General features: G+C 40.2%; 1 protein-coding gene across 2 annotated transcripts; it reads right to left on the reverse strand.

Moving 5' to 3' along the window:
• Positions 1–555: 555 nt before the first annotated feature.
• Positions 556–21,123, reverse strand: nsmaf (neutral sphingomyelinase (N-SMase) activation associated factor). 2 transcript variants are annotated; one of them, XM_064332944.1, is made up of 31 exons: positions 20,836–21,116; positions 19,489–19,578; positions 18,799–18,877; positions 18,646–18,710; positions 18,518–18,554; positions 17,923–17,973; positions 17,479–17,550; positions 17,099–17,146; positions 16,762–16,814; positions 15,751–15,880; positions 15,358–15,429; positions 14,948–15,056; positions 13,927–14,103; positions 13,439–13,518; positions 12,206–12,296; positions 12,050–12,113; positions 11,658–11,709; positions 11,103–11,223; positions 10,698–10,829; positions 10,159–10,201; positions 9,665–9,831; positions 9,437–9,548; positions 7,950–8,008; positions 7,683–7,750; positions 7,392–7,459; positions 7,125–7,248; positions 4,873–4,956; positions 4,240–4,390; positions 3,012–3,114; positions 2,800–2,909; positions 556–2,058 (listed from the first exon to the last, which is right to left on the reverse strand). In XM_064332944.1, exons 1-31 carry the CDS (start codon positions 20,871–20,873, stop codon positions 1,964–1,966), a joined length of 2,745 nt encoding a protein of 914 aa, XP_064189014.1. In that variant the 5' UTR covers positions 20,874–21,116; the 3' UTR covers positions 556–1,963. The 2 variants fall into 2 exon arrangements, 1 of the variants encoding a protein (XP_064189014.1); XR_010329648.1 differs by lacking the exon at positions 556–2,058 and having other exon boundaries at positions 3,012–3,110; positions 20,836–21,123.
• Positions 21,124–22,848: the final 1,725 nt, after the last annotated feature.

Raw genomic sequence — 22,848 nt, forward strand, 5'->3', positions numbered from 1 at the left:
GTTGAATTTCTATTTTTCAAACATAAATAGTCATGAAAATAATTCTAATATTTATCAAGGTTTTATGCTTTGTTAATCACTTTCCGCATTGGTTCAATGTGTGGCCATGGCAGCAAAAGGGGACATACAGTATGCTTAATATGAAAGAAATCTTAACAATGGCACATTCATTTCACCCATGAATATTTTACAGGGAACACCAAATGCAGAGATTGGTCAATTTTGTTCATTCTCATGTTGCTTCTGTTTCAAAAATGAATACTTTTTTATTTTGGTTTAAAAAGGTTGATGTTTATAAGCAAAACAGGGCAATGCCCTAGGGAAGTGCTGGCTCTGGCTCCAAGGTCTCCCTTTCTGAAGGGAGTTAACTATTTATATAAAGGAATGTGGCTTAAACAGTCACTGATCCCGAACCAAGGCCTTTATGAAATGGAACCATAAAACATGGATATGTCAACAATCCAGTGTGACTTAAAGCCGCTCGTAATATGACATGATCCCCAAGTAAAGGTGACCTACCTCACACAGATGAACTTGAATATTGACTTCCACATCTTGAAACAGAAAGGTTTTATTTTTGTTTTATTTCATTCATGTCCTCTGAGTACACTCAAACTACGCTCAGATGCTTTTCACTAGGGAAAAAGTTAACAGTGATACTACGTCAATCTAGGTCTGCATGAAAAAATAAAAATACAATAAAATTAGACTATTAAAAAGCACATGCTGGCCAAAGATTAGTCCTACATTACAGTGACATACACCTATTCCTCTAAGATGTATGAATCTCATTTCCGCATTTCCAAAGTAAATATATCACGGTCAATATTTAACTGGCATACAATAACTTGAACATCTATGTACAATTGATGCTGTGAAAATTTTGGTCTTAAATCAATATTCTCTGCATGGTAGCAGCTTTCACAATTATAATTAGTTACTGTAAGCATGAGTATTTCTGTATTTAATGTTTCATATACATATGTATATCTGTTATATATAATATATATACACACGCACACACATACACACACACGCAATTAGGTTTACATGCATTGCCATTACTGTAAAAACATGAAAGTTCAGATGATGCAGAAAGCAAAAAAATAATAATTAAATGAACACGTCAATACAACCGTCAAAGCTTAACAAGAAAGAGATTACATTTCAATACAAACAGCATTTAAAGTTGCTGCAACACTGAATTTACGTGGAGAATCAGTTCTGTCTGCCTGAACAGGACGGTAGACAAATATGCATTCGCAATTTGTTGTTAAATATTATAAATATGAAGAGATTTTATTGGTGTGTTGCATTTGTACTTGCTTGTATGCATAATGGAACACAATACAGACAGCTCAGCAAATAGTCTTTCCCTCTTCAGCAAGTGGCTTGCTTCATTCGATAATACAGCTTCAGGTTTATTTTAGACAATTAATGCTTGCTCCATGGTAAAAAAAAAAAAGAAAAGCTTCTTTGATATAGACACTAAGGCACATACTGTAAGACAAAAACATGAAATTACACCACACACAACAGAGCGCCACATATTTTCTACAAAGAAGTTGCACAATAACAAGCAGTTTCAGAAAAAAAAAAAGAACAACAACGTTGACCTGTGTATGCAGACTGACGGAATGACAAAGCGTTTAGTGCAAGTTATTTTCATATTATTGCAAATAAACGATCATTTATTGTTTGGAGAATAGACAAAAACCCTTTGGGCGACGCATTTCTGTGCCAACAAGAAAGAAAAGAAAAGAGAAAAAAAGAGAAGAGAAAAGAAAAGAAAAGAGAAAAAAAAATGGCCGCATGGACACGATTGCAACAGACGCACTCCCGTCTTGAGTGTGGGCTGCAGACTGGGCGCACAGTGCTGTGAGAGTGAGTGGTGCGGTCTGGAACACTGGCCGGCCCGTCAGAACAGCGAGGGGGGGCGGGGGGGGGAGGTGGCAAAGGCACTTCAGTAATGAGGCTTCCAGAAAATAATCTGCTTATCTTCCCCTCCGGTAATAACACTGCTGCACTGCTCGTTCATCCACATGGCCGTCACAGCACCTGCGGCGGAGCGGGAGAAAACACGCGTTGTTACGACACCGCGATCAGACCGCAGATCAGACCGGCGCGAGGGCCGATAAGCGCGATTCTCAAACAAACGTCAGGAGGGAGGACACCCGTCAGGGACTTCCGAGCGGCTCGGGTGCCAAAGGAGCTCACAGCGAGCGCGGGCTAGGCTCTATAGGCCCTGTAGACAGCGCGGGCTCCAGAACAGGCTGCGTCATTCGCTCGCAAACAGGCTGAAACACACCCACACACACACACACACACCTCATTCCTGACTTTACTGTAGTGCTGCGCGGTCCAAAGTGTGGAAAAAGTGACTGGCTCAAAGTGCATTGGAGGAGTGCATGCGCTGGAGCTGCGCTGCTCCCTTCATGCAGGTGAGCATCGCAGCAGCGGCGCAAGAAAGGGGGAAATGCGTCCCTAACTAACAAAATCTTTATCTAAAACCAAAGCAGAGCATTAAAATAAAAATTACAGGACAACAGTGACCTGCATGACACAGATTAGTACATACACTTATTTTAATGCACTAGTTTGTACTTTGATCGTTTAATTGTTGCCTTTTGCAAAGGACTTTGAGATTGTCTCTGTACGATGAAAAGCGCAGTATAAATAAAATGTATTATTATTATCATTATTAATAAACACAGGCAGGGGACAGTGACACACAGGGTGCTGGCGATGGTGGTGGTGGTGGAGGCTGAGAGGATGTCCAGGTTCAGCCGGGGATCATACCTGAATGGCCGGGGATCCTATCCGTGACCTTGGCAGCCATCATGTCCCAGACGAGCAGGTCCCCGGACTGGCCCCCGGACAGCACCGTGTTCCCGTCCCAGCAGAAACACCTGTCCCGCACAGAGCAGAGAGCAGAGCCGGGGTCAGCGGGGCCCGTGAGCGGTCAGGGGAGGAGGAAGAGGAGGAGGAGGAGTAGGAGGGTGACGCCTCACCTCTGCTGCTCGTCCGCGGTCACGGTGGAAATGAGCATGCCCGTCTGCACGTCCACCACTCTGAGGGACAGGTCCTCTCCCGCACTCAGGACATGCCTGCTGTCTGTCCACAAACACACAGCCTCAGCCTGGCTCACATACAGCACTGCACCATACAGCGTAACAGCTAGCCTTTACTATAGCCTGGGAGCACCAGACTTTATTTATCACAGGTTTAACTTGCCCAGTCTACAACGATGTATAAAAAAGTGCTGTGATTTCTACATGGTGAAACCAAAATGCATAAAAATACCCTTTAGTAAAAACTGAGAATCTGCACTTTAACCACATGTGAATTGTAGTGTAGAAAGCTAAATCTAGAAAAAAGACATATTTGTCCTAAACATTATGCAGGGCACTGTATGTCACATCTAACACAATATCATCATAACCATTTACTTATATCACAATGTCCTCAGCCCCCCTCTTGCACTATGGAACCTAACATTATTGTGTAGGTTTATGTACTGACGACTGCTGTTAGTTGTGACAATGATGACTTGCCATTGGCTCTATTTTTGCCTAATTCTTCACAAATGCACTGTGGTAAACTGCCCTGGATAAGAGCATCTGCTAAATGTCTAAATGCAAATGTACATGTAAAATAAACTGGGCCTCACCCTGATTCTCTGAAAGGGATACCGTCCCTTGCCTCACCCTCTTGTTTAATACTTAGTGTTCCGTTTCCCCCGAACAATGTGCCAAAACCCTGCCGAGCCCTGTGCTAGCTCCTCAGTTACACTCAGACTGGGTATTGGATGACTCCTTTCATACCTGGTTACATCACTGCACTACAGTTGTTATGCCCTGAAGCAGACCGTGTGAGCGCACAGTAGTACATGCTTCAGCTGGGAAAATAGGATACGTTTGTGCAAGAAACACAGGGCTGATTCAGAATCACACCTAACTCACGCATTTAAAATACCTGTGTGACATTTTACATTTTTTCCCCCTGAGTGCCAGAGGGCATAGGAAACAAATTATGTTAAATTCAGTAGACTTTCAGATATCGGAAACCTAAAACCAAACCTTCCTAAAAACCTGAGTCAGGCTGTGCGATCAGAGAGAAGTTCTTGTTCAAGCTGCCTTTGTATGGGCCAGATAATATGTGAGGTGAAGAAATAGAAACATATAAGTCCTTCTTTAGCTGGATGCAAAGGAACCTGCACAATCAGTAAAACATACATACCAGGACTGAAAGCCATGTCATGGATTGTCCCTGAGTGGCACTGTACTTGGTGTAATAACACAAAGTTTGTGGTGTCCCATATGCTGACAGTCCCTTCCTTTGAGCCAGAGGCTAAGAGAGTGCCTGCCGGGTTGAGGCTGATTGTGTTCACCTGAAAGATGGAATAATGGAATTTGATTGGATACAGGGGCCATCTACTATATGTAACCACGGGAAACATGAGTCGTGATGAAGTCATGTGGACTCAGCTTGTAGTCAGAAAGTGGCATGATTGACATCTAGCTGGCATGCTGCCATTTCTGTGCAAGGTATTTAATATGAATTACTGTACATTCATAAATATTCAGCTGGTTTAATGGGCAACAGCTGCAATCTCAGCTGTTCAAGTGCTCTTGGATAAGGATATAGGCTAAGCAAATGAACACTGTTCACCATAAACTAAGTGGTTTATACATTTGTTCTATATACATATTTCAGACATGTGCCCACAGAGATGTTGACATTCTTTGTGTACAATTTCCTAGATGGACACTAAAATTACTAGACTCCCATTGATTGTCTACTGCTATTTTAACAAGTAATGAAAAAGACGACCAGTGCATCAAATATTAATGCTACTCAGGCAGGACTCACCCCAGCATCGTGTTCAAACTCAGCCAGCAACTCAAACTGGCTCCTCTTATTACTTGAGACGTCAGTGGAAACGCACCTCCACACCTTCAAATGTAAAGGGGCAACGCGTTACTTTACCAATAGTCAAAGTGTCAGGTCAGATTTGACCAAGGCTATTCTTAAGCCGTGCGACAGATTATTGAACACAAAAGCAGTTGTTACAAGGTTGCTATGTGTACATTATATTGACTAAATGTACATTACCGTAAATGGATTTGCAGGTATCACGTCACTGAAAGTTCCTGTTTTAATTAAATGCTTGTTCATGCTTGTTGTATACATGGGGTGAATACCTAAATCAGTGTGGCAGTTGAAGTTAATTAGATATTCCATCTGAATCACACGCCTACATTGCAACTCTCTGCTTTGTCTATGGATTTTAAGAACTCCAGAAAGCAGACAGTGCTGGTATAGCCTAACTCTCAATCTATAAAAGCTATGTTAAAAAGCTCTCCCCAAAGCATGGCAGCAGCCAATAGAGCCGGGAGAAAGCACCGAGGACAAAGATAAAACAGAGTAAGACAGGGTCTTGCATACGAGAACAACCCTCTTTCATTTAACTGAACAGCAAACAGTGAAGCGATACAGCCAGGCTGCATAGCAACACAACAAGCACACAAACGAGTACTTAAAAGAGAAACTAAAAGAGAGCCACACACCCAAGATAATACAATTCTCTGGCAGGTCTTTTACATTATCAGAATCTTTTCAAATTGCCTGCATCACATGTTCAGCTGAGTCTATTCCTTAAACCCCCACAAACTGCTCATTTTGCTCAGAAGCGTTCCATCTGTTGCTCTCTCTGTGTGCGTATGCTTTCCTCAGTAGGACCACTGGCTACATCTTTTGCCCGCATTAGGCTACAAGAAAGTTTTCCCCTTTTGTCTGCTGCCTAACATCATGCCATACTTTGGGCTTCTTTTACATGATCAACAGCTCATTTTGCTACGCCTAATGAATCAACTGTGTTTGTGATGTCACTCCAGATTTCCCTCCTCTCCGGTGGTTTTGTTTTCTTATGCTGTGCAGTAAATTAAAGATTAACTTTTCTTGTGTTTGCTGCCCTACTTGTGTATATTTGCTCTGTATCCATTCCTTTGCATCTTGAGGAAGTGTAAGATGCTTGAGCCCACATAGAATTTTGTGTTGCAACGATATCCTTAATAAATCATAAATTCTTTAAATATATTTCAAAAATCTGATACTTGCAAGCACTACAATATATTTAATTTGTTCTTATCTATAGTCTCAAAGAGCCTCAAAAGTTCTGTCTCATGAACTTGAGATCATTTCTATGTTGCAACTCAAACACCCTTGATACTTTCTGCTTTCTAAAACTACAGACAGACTGAGTTCTTGGCTTGTGTGGAAACATGACAGGTTTTTGTAAAATTGTAAATGCAAAAAAAACAAAAAAACATGAAATACAAGAGAGCAACCCATAGACTGCAGACTTAAAAATAACACAAACATCAATAATAGCAACCAGTCAGCTTCTTAGTAATGGTTTCAGTGGAATGTGAAAATTAGTCAACTGTTCAGTGAGTCATTACCAAAGAAACCACACTGTAAAAATTTAACATGCTTCAGACAAAATTGGGTAATGCGCTCCAAAACCAATTTTTGCAAACCTACAAAACCTACAGACCTTCACTAGTGAAATACTTATTTATAACAGTATTCTCTATCGCATGTCAACTATTTTGCATCCTTTAAGATCAATTTAACTATACTTTTGTCTGTGCCTGAGGAACTTCTCACTGAGCAAGTGAGGGGATGTGTTTTAAATGCTGTAGATGACACACTGACGACAGCAATGCACTGACAGGAAAGTGTGGCATTTCTGCCCTGCTTTATTCATAAAGCAGATCAGCTACCTACACAGCATTTCATTAAAACAACCAGCTAGCTAGCTTGTTAGTGTCTGGTTAACTTACAATAAAACCACTGAGACTAGCTAGTTATCCGTAGTGACCTGATTCATTATTTAACTTAGCTACATAGCTACCTATCTGTCTGGCTGACTAGGTAGCTATTTATGCATCAGGTGTGCATTAACAACATTGCACTTTCAGGCTTTCTTGTGGCATGTCTACCGCTACAGTCTACTTGCTAGCTAAAGGTAGACATACTAGCTGCTTTCCCCTCCCTGCACAAGACAGCCAGCAAAGTTGATGGAATGCTATCTGTACAGCAATGCCCCAGACACTGACCTTCACTGTGGAGTCCCAGGATGCCGTGTACAGCTGATTGTCCCGCCAGCACATTTTACTGATTGCATCATCATGTCCCATGATGGTGTCCTGTCGCCGTCCGTAGGCTATCGAGTAAAAATACCTACAAAGGAAGAGCAGCGGACGCAAGAATACACAGATACACATGGATATTGTGCTTTGTAAGCGCTTCTTTCAAGGCTGTGCTTAAAAGCCTTACAGGCCCAGAGGCAGGAGGGCTAAAGGAGAGGCGATAAGAGTCCTTACACATTGTTGTCCCACGAGGAGCACACCACGGTGGCGTCTTCTGGGAGCATCAGGCAGGACGAGAGAGCCTGCAGAGACAGAGCACAGCCTGCCTAAGCTCTTATCTCCCACGTTCACGCTCACACAGTGCTCACTCTGGGAAAAAGGCCATTCAGGCATCAGTATAGCCGCATCACTTTCCTCATTTTCTTTTAAACTGCTGTACGCACAAGCACACTGAAAACCATTAAGAGCAAAGTTCCCATCCAGGACACTGTCGGGTTCCGCTTGAGCGTAATTCTGAACCCGTACCATATTGGAGAAGGACATGCTTCTCTGCAATGTGCTGGACTCTTTGGAAAACATCTTTAGCGTGGAATCTGTAGAAAAAAAGAAAACACTACATTACAAATACTCAAACAAGACCCAACCTGCGGCTCTGCCTGTTTTCTGTGAGAGACTGGTTAAATGATTGCAAAAGCACACGCAGTACCTCAAACAGAGTACCTGAGCATGATGTTGACATTTCGCAAAGTGTGGATATCTGGCCCACATTTTAAACGCAGAAGTGTCTCAAACCTTGTGACGTTGTGAAAACAGAAGATCCACCATGAGTCACTGCTATTCCGGTAATCGCCCTGTGGATCCAAGAAGCAGTGATTTAAGGACACGCAGACCTTCACTCTATACAAAACACAGTATTCACAAGGCATACAATACGCCAAAACTGCAGCTGAACAAATGCTATCTGCTACTTACAATTATGGCCATAAAACACAGCTGATTTAACAGCCTGAATTTGACCATTTTAAATCATGAACAGAGTCATCCTTGCCCTTCAATGACATATTTTATGGACATTTACATACTGCAACTTTTCTCTTTATTATGAATGTATTATGTATGTAAGTATGACCAGAGCCAGCCAGAGCAGATGGGCTCCCACCTCTGAGGCAGGTCCTGCTCAAGGTTTCTACCTATAATCAGTCAGGGAGTTTCCCTTGCCACTGACACTCCAGACGTGCTCTTTCAGGGTTCACAACAGGATCTCTATAAAGCTGCTTTGTGTGACAATGACCTTGGTAAAAAGAAGCCTAAGCAAATAAAACTTAATTGTTTTGAATTGACTTAATTGCAAGAGCAAGAGAAAAACAAAAAAAAAAAACAGGGCATGTTTATGCAGCCGACTGAAATGCCTGAAATGGGCTGCGACAGCTGCATGTAGAGACATGAGGGAAGTGACTTTGGAGAAAGGCCATTCAGAGCAGCGATCTGAGACACAGCTCTAACTGTGCAGTCACACTGCGCACACAGTATTCTGTGATACAGCTCTAACTGTGCAGTCACACTGTGCACACAGTAATCTGTGATACAGCTCTAACTGTGCAGTCACACTGTGCACACAGGTCAGAGCAGTAATCTGTGATACAGCTCTAACTGTGCAGTCACACTGTGCACACAGGTCAGAGCAGTAATCTAATATGTGATATAGCTCTGTACAGTCATGCTATGCACATAGCTCAGTCTCACCCACCCTTCAGAAAGAAAAAAAAGTAGATGTATTATTTGTTTACATAATTTTCTATATTTTATCATTTTCATAACTTTGTTATGCCTTCATTGTAGTACCCTTGACCTTGGTGACCTCAATACATTCAAACAGTGATGATCCCTTCATTAACACTGGAAAATATATAGTTTAAGGGACTTTACAGTGATAAGAGGTTTATATTTTTTTTATTTTGGCAAAGTCTCATTTGTAACACAAGTTGTGTATCTCAATGGGGTTTTAAGCCACGTGTTTTTCAACTCTGTGCTATGAAGCAATGGCCAGAATTCTGTAAATGATTAAACACACTAGTATACTCACAGTGGGTGTTGCATGCAACTGTTCAATTCAAAGTGCATGACAAATTTGTGGGAAATGCCATAAACGGTTTTTATTACAGTTGTAATGATACATTATTCTATTACTTGGAAAGAGTGACCAGAACAGAAGAAAGCATCTGGTGCAAAATGGAGGGCTTGGGAAATTCCTGCCTTGAGCAGTGTGGCGACTCACTCACTCTTTATGGATTTTGTGGCTGGACACCAGCTTCAGCTTGGACATGTTGCTCCACGACAGCTTCTTGCTCTCCTCCGTCAGGTCTTCGAAGGAGGAGTCCTCGCTGGGGGAGACTGAGACATGGCGGCATGTGAGCACAGCACCGCGGGGAACGCCCGCGCCTCGTCAACCGGCCGCGGGGACAACGGGAGGCGGCGGCGGCGTCCGCCCAAACGGGGGGGAGCGTTACCTGGGGACAGCTCGCCGAGGGAGGCGTTCTGGCTGGGCGTTCGGGACATGCTCTGGAACTTGGGCGTGATCCTCTGCGGGTGAGGGGTGCTGAACAGCTGCTTGGGTGTCTGTCCAAACTCCAGAATCTGGGTCAGCATTGCGATTTTCTGATCTGGATCTTCAATGCTTCAATGGAAAACAAGACAATTAACAAAGGGTAACACTGGCAATGATTACACTTATCAGCTTTCATCTTCAAGTATCGTTTAATGTTAAGACATAGAAGAAAGAATTATTCAAATACAAATCTAAAATAAATTGAGTAATCATTTTCTCATGTTATATTACTTTGAATATATTCTTGGTAGAACATATACCAAAAATGTATTTACAGATATGCCTTTGAATTATGCTTCAAGCCTTTATATTGCAATTCACGTGACTAATAACTTTCAGATACATCTACCGGAGTATTTCTACACAGAAACGGCTCACGGAAGTTTGCTTAATTACCTATCGCAATCAATGCCCCCTTCATATGTCAATGGATGAAACACTGAAAGAAAAAAAAAAAAGGAAGTGAGTTTCCCAGAGCAGTGAAGAAGTTGTTTGTTTTGTATTTTTCATTTCAAGAACAAGAGCACTTTCAAACAAGTAATGCCGGTACTTTCTGAACTCTCCATTTACAGTACACATTGAATTACTGACAAGAGCGCAATTTCAGTGTATGTCCAGCCCACCTCAATGAAATTAAGTAACATCAGACATACTGTATAGTGTAATTTGAATGCAGATTAAAAAGCACAGGACAGATGTTACACTCGTGTGTAACAAATGCAGTCATGGTCCTTAAGCCAAGGTATTAAAGAAATCAATCACTATGTCTGGTTTCTTGGCAAAATAAAGATAAAACATACATATTTTGGCAACATACACAGGGAAATTTTGATGACTGCAAAGGCCTGTGCTCTCTCCATAATTTAGATATGAGTTTAATTTGAACATGAAACCTCCTTCACTGCAGCCTACTGCATACTGAACAGATGACATACCATTGTGGGCTGCCACAGCCTCACTCCCCCTCTGCCTGAACCCAAAAATCAGGTCGATCCACTCGTGCAAGTGCTCTGATACATATTGGCTCTCCAAGGCTTGCTGACTCTTCTGCAGGAACTCGCCAGCATCTGTAATGAGACAGACACACACACACACACACACAAAAAAAAAATACACAAAAATAAATGCGCGCCTGTGTCCGTGACTAAAATGTTAAAACCCTATAATGGCTAGTTTGTAGAGAAGAAAAAATAAACATACAATTACAGACGTCCAGCTAGAAAAGTGCATTTTTAATTCACATATGGTTTCACTTTATATGACTGAGTCTGTAGATGCTCATAGCAAATGACATTGGAAAGAAGAGGGGAATTTCAGTAGAGCACAGCTGTGCCCTTTACCTGAGGCCCACGGAGGAAGAACTACATCTCCCACCATCTTTCCTCCTTGCCGCTTTCCCAGGTTCAGACCCAGGCTGTTCTCCAGGAAGCTGGGGTCGTTCCCATAAAACTCCGGAATCAACTGCAATTTGAAAGTGCCAATAAGTGACGACATTTAAAAAGTCCTGTGTTAAAGGCAAATTTTTAAATAAAACATACGGAAACTGTGAAATTGGCTTAATCTCAATGCTGACTCAACATTCCATTCCAACATTCCAGTGAGTAAAGTTCACGTTTCATTTGTGTAGGTTCCACACATTTCATTTGTGTAGATGACTGTGTTAATTTAATTCAAAATAAACATGGACCGCTGCATTGAGATTAGAAACTACCTAGAGCAGGAAACGACTGGAGTTTATGTACCAAAAACGATACTATTTGAGAACATTGCCATCTGCTGGACATCATAATAGAAACTTTCATTTGTTGCCTATTTTATATGAATATTTATCAAGAATTTTACAACATAAGATTCAAGGTACAGTACAGTATTGTTTGTATGTCCATATTTCTTACCTCTTTGAAGTCAGTAGCACCTTCCAAACAGTTTTTCCATGTTTCTCCTATGCTGCAGGCAAAATATTGATTATAATTACACATTATATATCACGTTACATAATTTATGTAACTATCTACAACAGTGTGTGTACAATGACTCAACACTAGTATATTATGTATTATGAAAGAAAACCAGTAAATCTATAATTGGAAAAATTAGTATTATAAATGGTAACCATAGAATCTTATTAGGCTGAGCAGGAAATTATATTACTAACGTGACTAAGTGACTAATGTGACATGTGACTAATGACACACTGCAGGGCTCGGCATGTTTTGAGAAGTAAAATCTGAAAAAAGAACAAAACTATTTTAACGGAAACAAATAAAATAGGGGAGACAATACAAACCTGTTGAACATTCTGTCTGCGTGGTCGTATCGTCCGTTCTGTAGACAGAGCATACACTCTGGAGCTGTAATGGACAGAGATAAAGGAAATGCATTATAGAGAATCGATATCTCGTCTGATGCTCCAGCTGCCATGGCACTGTATGGCAATACATACCCACTCTAACCAGGTAGAAGAGCACGTAACCAGGAGAGGAGTAGTGGCTTCCATACATGAACTTTGGGTCAGGCATGTCTCTGTACCGGGCCTAGACATGCAACCGGAGACAGAGAAGACCCGGTGTTACCATAAACATCACACACCACCACAGAAAAACCACTAACAAATTCCCATGTTACAATTCAAAAACGGTAAGTAATAAGTAGAGAAACTCTGTGACATATCATAGGTAGAACCTGCTTATTCCTAACATCCCTCTGTAATACGACTAACACAGCAGCTGATTCCACAATCGCACTTTCAATAATCATAATATCAGAGGGAGCAAATGGAGATTAATCTGACAAAGCATTCTGCTCCCAAAATTGGACCACAGATGAATTTTTATTAGGGCTGAGTGGTATACCTTATTTTTAAGTATACCGGTATAAATTCAAACAGTGTTGTCAACAGAACTCTGTTTTTCATCCAATAAGTGTTAACGATTGCACATTGCAACAGTGTCACATAAGCTTAAGTTGAATTGGCAATTTGTCTGTTTTGAATGAAACTCGCATTCAAAACAAACAAAAAAAGTGATGCGCCGTTGCAAACAACACACGAGCCACGTGATACCGGCGGCGAAATCTCTCAGCCTCCTCCTACTCAGTCAAACGAGGCCAGGGCCCCAAACACTGGGGCACAGTGACATTATATATGCAGATGGTTGGGTTTCCGAAAATCAGACGCTACGAAGAAAAACTTATGCAAGCTGTTAATGTTAATACACAGAGTGGAAACACAAGTAACCTTGTTTAATAGTTTTTAAAAAAAGGTTCATTTTGCTTGAAAATTCTGTAGAGCAACAGCTGCAGGTTGCGCACATTTTTTTCTAATGTTTACAATCCAATTTTTGAATGTTATTCAATATTTCACACCATTTAGTGTTCATGTTCCTAATAAAAATAGTGACATTCTTTTCTGCATTTTGATTGATCCTCATTCTCCTAGTTACAGTACATATTAAGTTTACTTCTTGTGTAATTTGTATTGTAAAACCATACTGTCATACTGTCATAATATCATATGATATTTTGGCCATATGACCCAGTCCTAATTTTTATCATTGCCTGGTTGTATGGAATAAGTACCTACAGTAGTGTACAGCACCAAAAAGCCCAAGTCCTGTGGTGCCTGAGGCCAGAGTTCTGGGCCTTGTTGGACTGTCAGGGACAGAGTCAGGTCACTCACCAGCAGCCTCTCCAGCCTCTCTTTATTCAGAGCTCCCACTGGCTTGCCCAGGTCCCGGAAACTCGAAGGGTTCAGAAAGTCTGGGAGAAAAACCATCGTGAATCTGGTGACTCTCAGGAATGCATGGGGAGCAAAGCGGTGATCACAGGACGACCACAGAAAAAGCACAGGGCTGCAGTCTTTCCACCCAAGCACAGTGATGTTGTTCATCTCCAAGCAGTGATGACATCATCTCCAAGCAGATGCAGTCTCATGCTCTTAATGGTTTGGAAAAGCTTTTCATTCAGCACTCTTTAATTTATAGCTCAATTCTGTATGCTATACTTTAGGTAGGATGATTCGTAGGATGGTTTATGTATGTCACAATAATTGCTCGAGTTAAAGCTCAGCAAGACGCCTGGCAAACTTATAATGGTAGGCACCCAAATGGAGGTCAGCAGTAAAACCAGAGTCTGCAGCTCCTCCCCCTCCTTGCTTTGTACACTTACCCAGCTCCGGGCTGGTGTAGTCCGCGATGACCCAGGGGAAGACTGGGTACTGCGACAGGTCATTGCAGCTGCGGTCGGCCAGGTTGTTGAGGTGCAGCAGGTACTGGTAGTTGCTGATGTGGCCTCGCTGCCACTGTAACATGTAGCTCTCTGCTGTGTGCTCCACCATGTGGTTCTCTGTGGAGAGAGAGAGAGAGAGAGAAGGGGGAGAGGGAAGGAGAGGATGGGAGGGAGAGACAGAGAGAGATGAGACATTTAACAAATTAACAGATTAATTAAAAGATACAATTAACACATTTCATAAATTTATAGGAGCTTTTCATTCATTATAAATAATTGGAGAAAAGTAACTGAGCTCTACATTAAGGACATATCCAGTTCTATTAATTGAAACGTATGATCCAAACACACTTCATTGTATGCTTCAGAAAAAAAGAGAGAAAAATGATCTTAGTCATGAGACAGGCACTGCTGATAAGAAGACACTAAGTCTGACCAGACTGGGTCGCCAGACTTAATGTGATGGGACTGGCTCCAGCTGTCTGACCAGCAGTAATAATATATATCAATTATCTGTGCTACTGTAATGTAGATGCATAAAGACATAATTGACACACGAGTATAAACACAACTCAGACAAAGAACAAAGCAACATGACATGAATTATTAGTTAGTGCTGTAGCGGTGATAACAGTACTCGCAAGAATCGGTCCCTAATTTAGTCACTTAAAATAGGCAATGTACACATCTGATCACCAAGTTTGAATGACAGGTAAAAGGATAATCACTGTGCATCATAGGACATTATATGGATTATAATTACTAATTAGGACCTTGTACGGTAGAGGTTTGTGTGACTGATGTACACTAGGCTGAAATCATCATTGCTACAAGCCGGGCTCTCCATACCTTTGGTAACATTTTATTTTCTTCACATTCGATTAGACTGAGTGACATTCAGGAAAGGCAATACACAATAGTTATTATAGTGCTTTGCAAGAATTTGTGGTTTCAAACTGACCCAGAAATGTAGCAATGTAGTAATACAGTTCATCTCTGTCTTTGGTGTTGTAGAACTTCAAATATATGTCTGAGCAGAGATCATTTTCAGTGCAGAAGACTTCAAGTCCCTGCAAATGAGAGAATTAAAAGACGCATTAACAAATGAGCATGTCATGAAGTTTAAAAAAAAAAAAAAAAGTCATCATTTTTCACTTTGTTTATGCAATAAACAAGTGAGCATGTCATGACGTTTTTAAAAAAGAAGCCATGATTTTAACTTTTTAAGCCGTGAAGAACTTCCATGACATCACACTGTGGTCCAGCAAGCTAGAAATCAAGTTCGAGTCTAGTATTAGTAGAGTGAGTAGTAGAGTGACTGTTGCTGGCATATGCAATTATCCTGGGAAGAATTCCAGCAGCAAGACTCACCAGCGGTCTCAGACCGTGTCTTCTCTTATAGATCCTCCTAACACTGTGAAGCATGATTTGTACCACTTGCTCCTGAAATTAAAATGTGGAACGTAATTCAGTAATTCAGCAGCCAAATTAACAAAACATACAAATGGGTTTAGTTAATGAAACACAAATGTCAAAATTACCCACGGGACGCTGGTTCAGTTTCAAAGTGCCATTTTGCATGCATGATTATTACAGTTACTCAGACAGGAGATGCTCAGATGCCACACTTCTGACAAAACAAGAAGATGAGGCAAACAAAAACATTCCTTTTGTATATGCATTTGACTATTCAGAAGCAAATTTACCACCATACATTCTGTAATACTGTATGTACTGTTTTCATATCAGGGAAACAGAACTGACCGGGTATCCACTGAGAGGCTGAAAGTAAAGATTCTGATCAGTTATGCAAACGTGCCCGGGATTGGTCACCAGGGGTGTGACCATCTCAGCTTCGCATTCCATATGAGGCTTTTCAGAAACACTCTGGAAACTGAAAACAGACAAAAGCCAGTAAGTAATATTGCACAATATAAAAAGTATATTTTAGATAATTTATAAAAAATATTTCATATAATTTATTCTGAGGCGTGCTCCATCCACATACTTTGCTCCATTCAAAGTCACTTCACCTGCATTTATATGATATTAAAGCCTTGACTTCTTTTATCATCACTCAAATCCGGGTATCAGTTTTCACCAGAAATTAACGCGCAAGCACTCCAGTCTATTTAGGCTTTGAGCAGAGAGCAAACATGGCATGAAGCCACACACCTCCCACACAGACGTCTGTGCCAGACAAAGATCTACAGTACGTGCACTGAAATATTGCCACACAGTAAAAACTGACGGAGGCAGTCAGCATCACTGGCGTGTTTTTAAGAGTGTAAAAACACAACTCTGTTTGGTAGAGGTGGGCTGAGGACAGAATGCTTAGTGGGTTCTGGCAGAGTGCACTGAACCTGGCCAGTCAGTCGCTTTTCAGAGGGTGTGAAATGTGAGGCTGGGGTGAGGGCAGTGCATCATACTGCACAATTACATGTTTTATTTCAGGTGGATGACTGAGAGATTGAGTTGCACAGAAGAGAGTATTAAGCCTCCTATTGTAATCTGTGGATTTTAACAGCATTTATCCAGCCATCCATTATCTAACCCGCTTATTCCCGGCCAGGGTTGCGGGAGGCGCTGGAGCCTATCCCAGCATGTATTGGGTGAGAGGCAGGCATACACCCTGGATGTAAATACTATTTTGTTAAAAGAGAAGGTTGACATCCTGAAGCTTATTTGCTTTCAGTTCTTCTGACCAGAAGAACTGAAAGCAAAATGCAAAATGCAAAAACTCACTATTAGAGCTCAGACAGATAATGGTAGTACCTGTTCTTGTCAAATGAAGTTCTAGCCAACCTTGACTGCAGATTGGCAGCAATCTGCAAAAGAATGTGGAAAACTGATGAAATGCCAATCAAAATCATTCTGGAAAACTGGAAAATTAAGCTAACCATATCAAATAACTTGGTCACTAATGGACAGGGCTGGCAAAAGTCTATTTCTACACCAGAAAATTGGGATATGGCATGTCTTAATGCTACTGCTTACCCCCATTTCAAATCTAGTAATCAAAAGATACAATAAAGCTAAAGATAGACACCGTAGATACACCAAACAAACAAACAAACAAACAAATAAATAAATAAATAAACAAACAAATAACCATGGCAGTCTGGTCTCCCAACTTGTCAAGGCATGATGCTCTGTGAAGCTAAAAAAAAAAAAAAAACAACATTAAAATTTCCATTATTTTCAGGTAAAATATCAGCAAGGATACATACATGCTTTTCCCATGAAATATTACCAGACACAGCCACAAAACAACAATGGGACTAGATTAACATCACCCCAATATAATCAGTTATGACAGGCAGTTCTGAGATAGACAGGGTTAGTTTTCATAGTGCTACGCAATACAGTAAATGTGTCAATGCCCTCCAACAGCAGGGGAAGGTATTAGAGCTACAGTACTTGCATGACAGGCCCTTTGTACTGCACTTATATATCCTACATGCTATAAAGGGGTCAAACAGAAATTCATACCTGAAGTAATGTCTGTACAACATCTTCTGTTTTCCTGGAAACTTCAAGTTGGAAGAAAAAGCTGCTGTCTCCCTGACCAAAAAGGGAAAAGAGGCTTTGATACTCTGTAAAGGCCAAACGATACAAACACGATTCTCTAAAGTGGCTAAAATGAGCATGCACATGAATTGTCTTTCCAATCATATCAGCAAAAACCTGTAAATAAATATAAATTGATCAAGTACGGAAAGACAAAATAGAATTTTCAGAGAAGCAAATAATCAGTCAGCATGCTGTAAAGCACAGAGAAAAATGACAACAAAATGTCAACAATACCATATTTCATTTTTATAAAAACTAATATAATTTTATTTGCCTTTTAAAAGTCTTCTCCAGTTTAATATACAACATGCACCATGCAACATAGAGTTTAATACTAGTATTGAGGGAAAACTATATACTTACCCTCTCAATCTTATAAGGGCCAACGACATTGCTCTCTTTGATGAGACAAACCTGAAATTGCAGGGGTGTTTATTTACAAACATCATCCCAACAATCTCAGCAATTGCAAGGATTTAATGAATATCAGTATTACATTTAAAAGAAGCCTTTGCCAGAATACAGTGTATGTGTCCAACAGATGACATATTGTGCAGGCATCTTCTTTTTAGAGCATGCCACTGAAATACACAACTTGGAGGACATTTTAGTAAGCGTCTATGTTCGAAGACAGGAGCACAGCAAAACCGTTTTCACTGTTTTCCAGACAAGACTAAAGTATATAGCAAGGCATCCTGTTTCTATTTAACTACCACAAAAACAGAGCTGTATTTTTCATAGTGGGCATCCAATACCGCACTATATTGAGAGAATTTTCATTTGTATACTAGCAAAAGGAAAGCAATGTTTGACAGTAAGGACTGACAGTTATCAACAGAAAATGGCTCTGTTCAAGCAAGCATATCAAACAAAAAAAAATAAAAAATACAAATTATGTTTCCCCTCAAGCATCTGGGTAGGATTTCTAGTCAGGCAACATGATCAACAGTCAAAATACCTGCTGGCATTCAATGAAAATCTCAACAGGCCTGCCTCTGAAAAAAAAAATGAATAAGACAAAATAAACATAAGCATATCATAATTCCACAGCAGGTCAACGTGGCACAGTTTCTAAATGACACTTACTCGTTGAAAGGATTACGATCATTTTCTTCAACTCCTTCAATTCTTTTGCAGTCTCTAAGCGGTATCTGGAGGAATTAAAGCATGAAGTTGCTCAAAGGGTTTGGAAAAGATAGAGGATTTTGAAATCAAAAGAGATAATATACAATCACATACCTTCAAGATAGGCTCAGCAATTTGTTCAGGTTCAAAAATTATGGATTTAGAGCAGATCTTGAGAGAGCCTCTATTTTTTCTAAAAATAAATAAATAAATAAACATTCTATTAGTCCAGTTGCACAGATACAAATATATACTGTACTACCTATGTCAAATATATGCACACTCAAAGAATCTCCATTTCCACACATTAGAAAAGATGCATGTGTATTCCCTAATACATTGTAAAAAAAAGGCCCTTGGCAGCAAATGTTATATTAATGCAATAATGCACTTTTTTTCCTTTAACTTTGAACACAAGTGATGCAAAGTCATAGAGGGTCACATGCCTGACAGATGGAGAGCTGTTTGCAAGTGTCAGATTTCTTTTAATCTGCCGCTGTTGTTTAGCAGTTTTTGTTTCCCAGGATGCCAGTTTGACTTTTGGCTGCCACTGTACCCATCATTTACAAAACTGTGTGTCACTTGTGAGCTGCACAAACCAGCTTGTTGTGGCCTATTGGTAATGCAATGTGTTCAGGGTAAAGCAGTTATTTTCAAGGTGTAGTGCTGAACTGTGCTATGCATGCCATTATTCAGCATGCTCGCCTGAGTCTAACAGTACTCTTCCCTTTTGCAAATCTACTGAGCATTAAAGTCGGCCATCAGGGGAGATGACAGCCAGTCTCCAGGTTTGAGTTTCAGTACCTTTTCTGGGCTGTGTTATTGCTGTCCAGCTGGTATGCTGTGTGCTGTTCAAAGTAATACTCTTCCAGGTCAAGTAACAACAGTGAAAACCTGGACCGGGAAACACAAATCAAAAGTCAAAACAAATCTTTCCACTGTTGCACAATTATTGGCAACACATGTTTTTTTGGGGGGAAGATAACCAGCCAATGGCTGTTACCATCAATTGCAATCTACAGAATAACCCTTACAAGAACACCATAAACACATAAGAAGCAAATCAGTATCGTATACACATTAGTATATTAGTGGTGCATATTTTGAAATTCCAGCACACGCATATTAAACATAAACTTGCTAAACTGATCTTGAGACAGGAAGTCATGGCACCCTGCAGCACCGTCACTACTTCACGTGTGAAAATTCAGCCATGGCCCCATTTGAAAGGAAAGCAAAACAACTGACACCTCACAGTTTATTTGCCACGTCTGGAGCATTCCCACGATAACACTTCCAGCAAATTCAACAGGCTTTTCCTAACAGTGTCAAGACATTGCAAGGGCACTACTATGAACTATACACAAACATAAAACTGAATTTTTTTCATGGATTAGTAGTCCAGTTGCAAATACTGTACTGAGTATTTAGAATTTAGAATACTGTACTGGGTACTGAGGATTAGTTGCAGGGGAGGGACAACCAAATACATCTGGTATGCTGGTAATCATTGACAAGCAAGTAATGAAATGCAAACAGAACATCACTGTAGAACCGCCATGGTACTCATGAATAATATACAACACATGTAGTCCAAACACCTGGAGTTCACATACAGTAATTCACCTAAAGTGAGTTCAGTAATTGATCCATTACAACATGGTAGTCAAGATGTAACTGAGGTCAGGACGGAGAGACTAATAATAATCATAATAATCATAATACGAAAAGGTCTTCATTAAGTTAGCTTACAAGCTACCAAGCTAGCTCGGGGAAAGTTGTCACTATGCTTCCCAACAAACTGAACGCTGGTAGCCTGCAACATTGATTCCAGGAAATGCTGAGGTAACGTCAACGACAACTCCGTTTAAAACGGACCTAGAGTTGTTCCGTATTCCAGGTAAACATAAAAAACAAGCCTCAGATGTGACCAGTGCAAACCCAAAAGGCCTACAGTATGCTCAAATCCAGGAGCTTCCGTTAGCATTCGCCTGAACTGAGAGCTCTTCGACCAGGAAGCACTGGCACACTGTAACCGGTCTGTCTCCACGAAAACGATACAGGAAAAAAAAATTGGCACGATATTTCATCAACTGCTATTAACATATCTCACTAACGCTCAGAACATACGTAGTTTCAAAATTTACAAACCTCTCTTTGGATCGTTCTTTCTTCTTTATAAAAGCCATTGCACACCGCCCGTAGCATTTGTGAGGTAAGACTAGGATGTGCAGTGTAAACAAGGAAATTGTCAGTGCGACCTAGAGGCTTGAGGGCAGACAATCGATGCATCTGGTTATACACGAGTACAGATTACAGTAGGCTACAGGAGCTATGGCGCTCTAGTATCCGAACACACTGGCGATTTGTAACCACTGTAAACGATTACATATTAACTATTGAATAATGCTGTATCCGTTAATAATACTGCCAGCTTTTCCAGGCTGAGTCTTGTTCATTTGCTTCGAATGTGTATGCTGCATTGCTGTTTTTCTGTAACAACACAAACGGGTTATCGTGATTGTTCACGATAGTCTTTTCTGGTAAATTAGTTATTTACATTACAAAACGATGTAAATGGAGCATGGCAGAAAAGACGACAGAAAAGCAAGCGCGCACACAGGAGTATATTTTCAGAGGCCTGCACTCCGATATTGCAATTTATATTGCAGAGGTAACCTACTGCAATTTCTTCACTGCAGAAATATTGTTTAAATGGAAGCAAACAATGCAAATATTATAAATTCACCAAAGGAAATACATTGGATTGTGTGTGAAGTAATGTATTATGAAAAAAAAAATAAAAAAATCAAATATCTAGGGTTAAGGTCATAGGCCCAAATAGTGAAAAATGTCATCCAAATCAACAACAAACATCGTACTAATTAACCTTGGCTCGACCCTTGCACTCACTGTTCGTAGCTCGAACAATAATCCTAATTCTAAACCTAAATCTAATTCTAGTCCTAGGAATAATCTCACATACAGTATGTGGGTTTTTTTTTTATTTATTAAAATGGATCAAAGACAATCTAAACACTATCAATTCATCCAAAGAAATGTGTGTAAATACTGTATGTTTGAAGTAATTTATTATGAAAAATGTATTTACTGGAAACTATCAAAATATGTAAGGCCATAGTCATAGGCCCCAATGGTGAAAACATCTTGGTCTTCCAAATCAAGAAAGATAATAAAAAAAACACCCACAGGTTGCTGGGATATATAGCCAAGAGTATTGAGTATAAATCCATGGAAGTTGAATACTCTGCTGTGCCAGACTATATTATATTGTTCTATACTATATTAAATGCTGTACTGTGAAGCACTCTATATATTACACACAAGTACACACACTCGACTAATCAGAAACACCTGTGAAGCCATTTGTCCCAAACATCACGGTGCTCTAAAATAGGGGTACTACTGCATGTATGAAAAGTAATGTAATTTCTACATGGTGAATCCAATATGTGCACTTTAACCACATGCAAATTGTTTGATTGCAAATCTAAAGTTGCTGAGTATCGAGCCAAATAAAGTAAAGAAACAATATATCTTTGCCCCAAACATTATGGAGCTCACTGTACATATATAAAGACGAATGCAGAACTGCATACAAGCTTATAGTTTAACTGATTTTTGCACTCAGAATATAGGGCCCTCCATGTGACTACAGCTCTGTGAAATTGTATTGAATAGCTAATACTAACTATCCTACATTTGCTTCAATGTAGAACTGACTTTGCCGAGCTGTTACAGGAATTAGCAGAACAGTATCATGCTGACACAGAAATGTGTAGAATGCATGATTTTTTCGAATGCAATTTTTTCTCAATTTCTCCTTTCTTAATCCTATAAATAATAAATTGCATGCCTTGCCTTCAGTGAGGGGATCACTAAAAACAAGACCAGGTTAAAACCTATATGACTGGACCTAACACACTTCATCTGGCCGACTAATGGTTGCGTAGAGTATTGACAGAAATTCATTCAAATATGTTTATCTCTTGGACAACATCTCTAGCATTTAACCTGCTGTATGTAAAACCTTACAAGTGTATCACAGCATAGTGATTTTTCAGAAGATGATTACAATTTCAGAAGGTGGCTACAATCAAAATAACAAATATGAAATGACTATAAGAAACTGAATGTGACATA

The sequence above is a fragment of the Anguilla rostrata genome, chromosome 4, assembly GCF_018555375.3.
Source record: "Anguilla rostrata isolate EN2019 chromosome 4, ASM1855537v3, whole genome shotgun sequence".
Taxonomy (NCBI): Eukaryota; Metazoa; Chordata; class Actinopteri; order Anguilliformes; family Anguillidae; genus Anguilla; species Anguilla rostrata.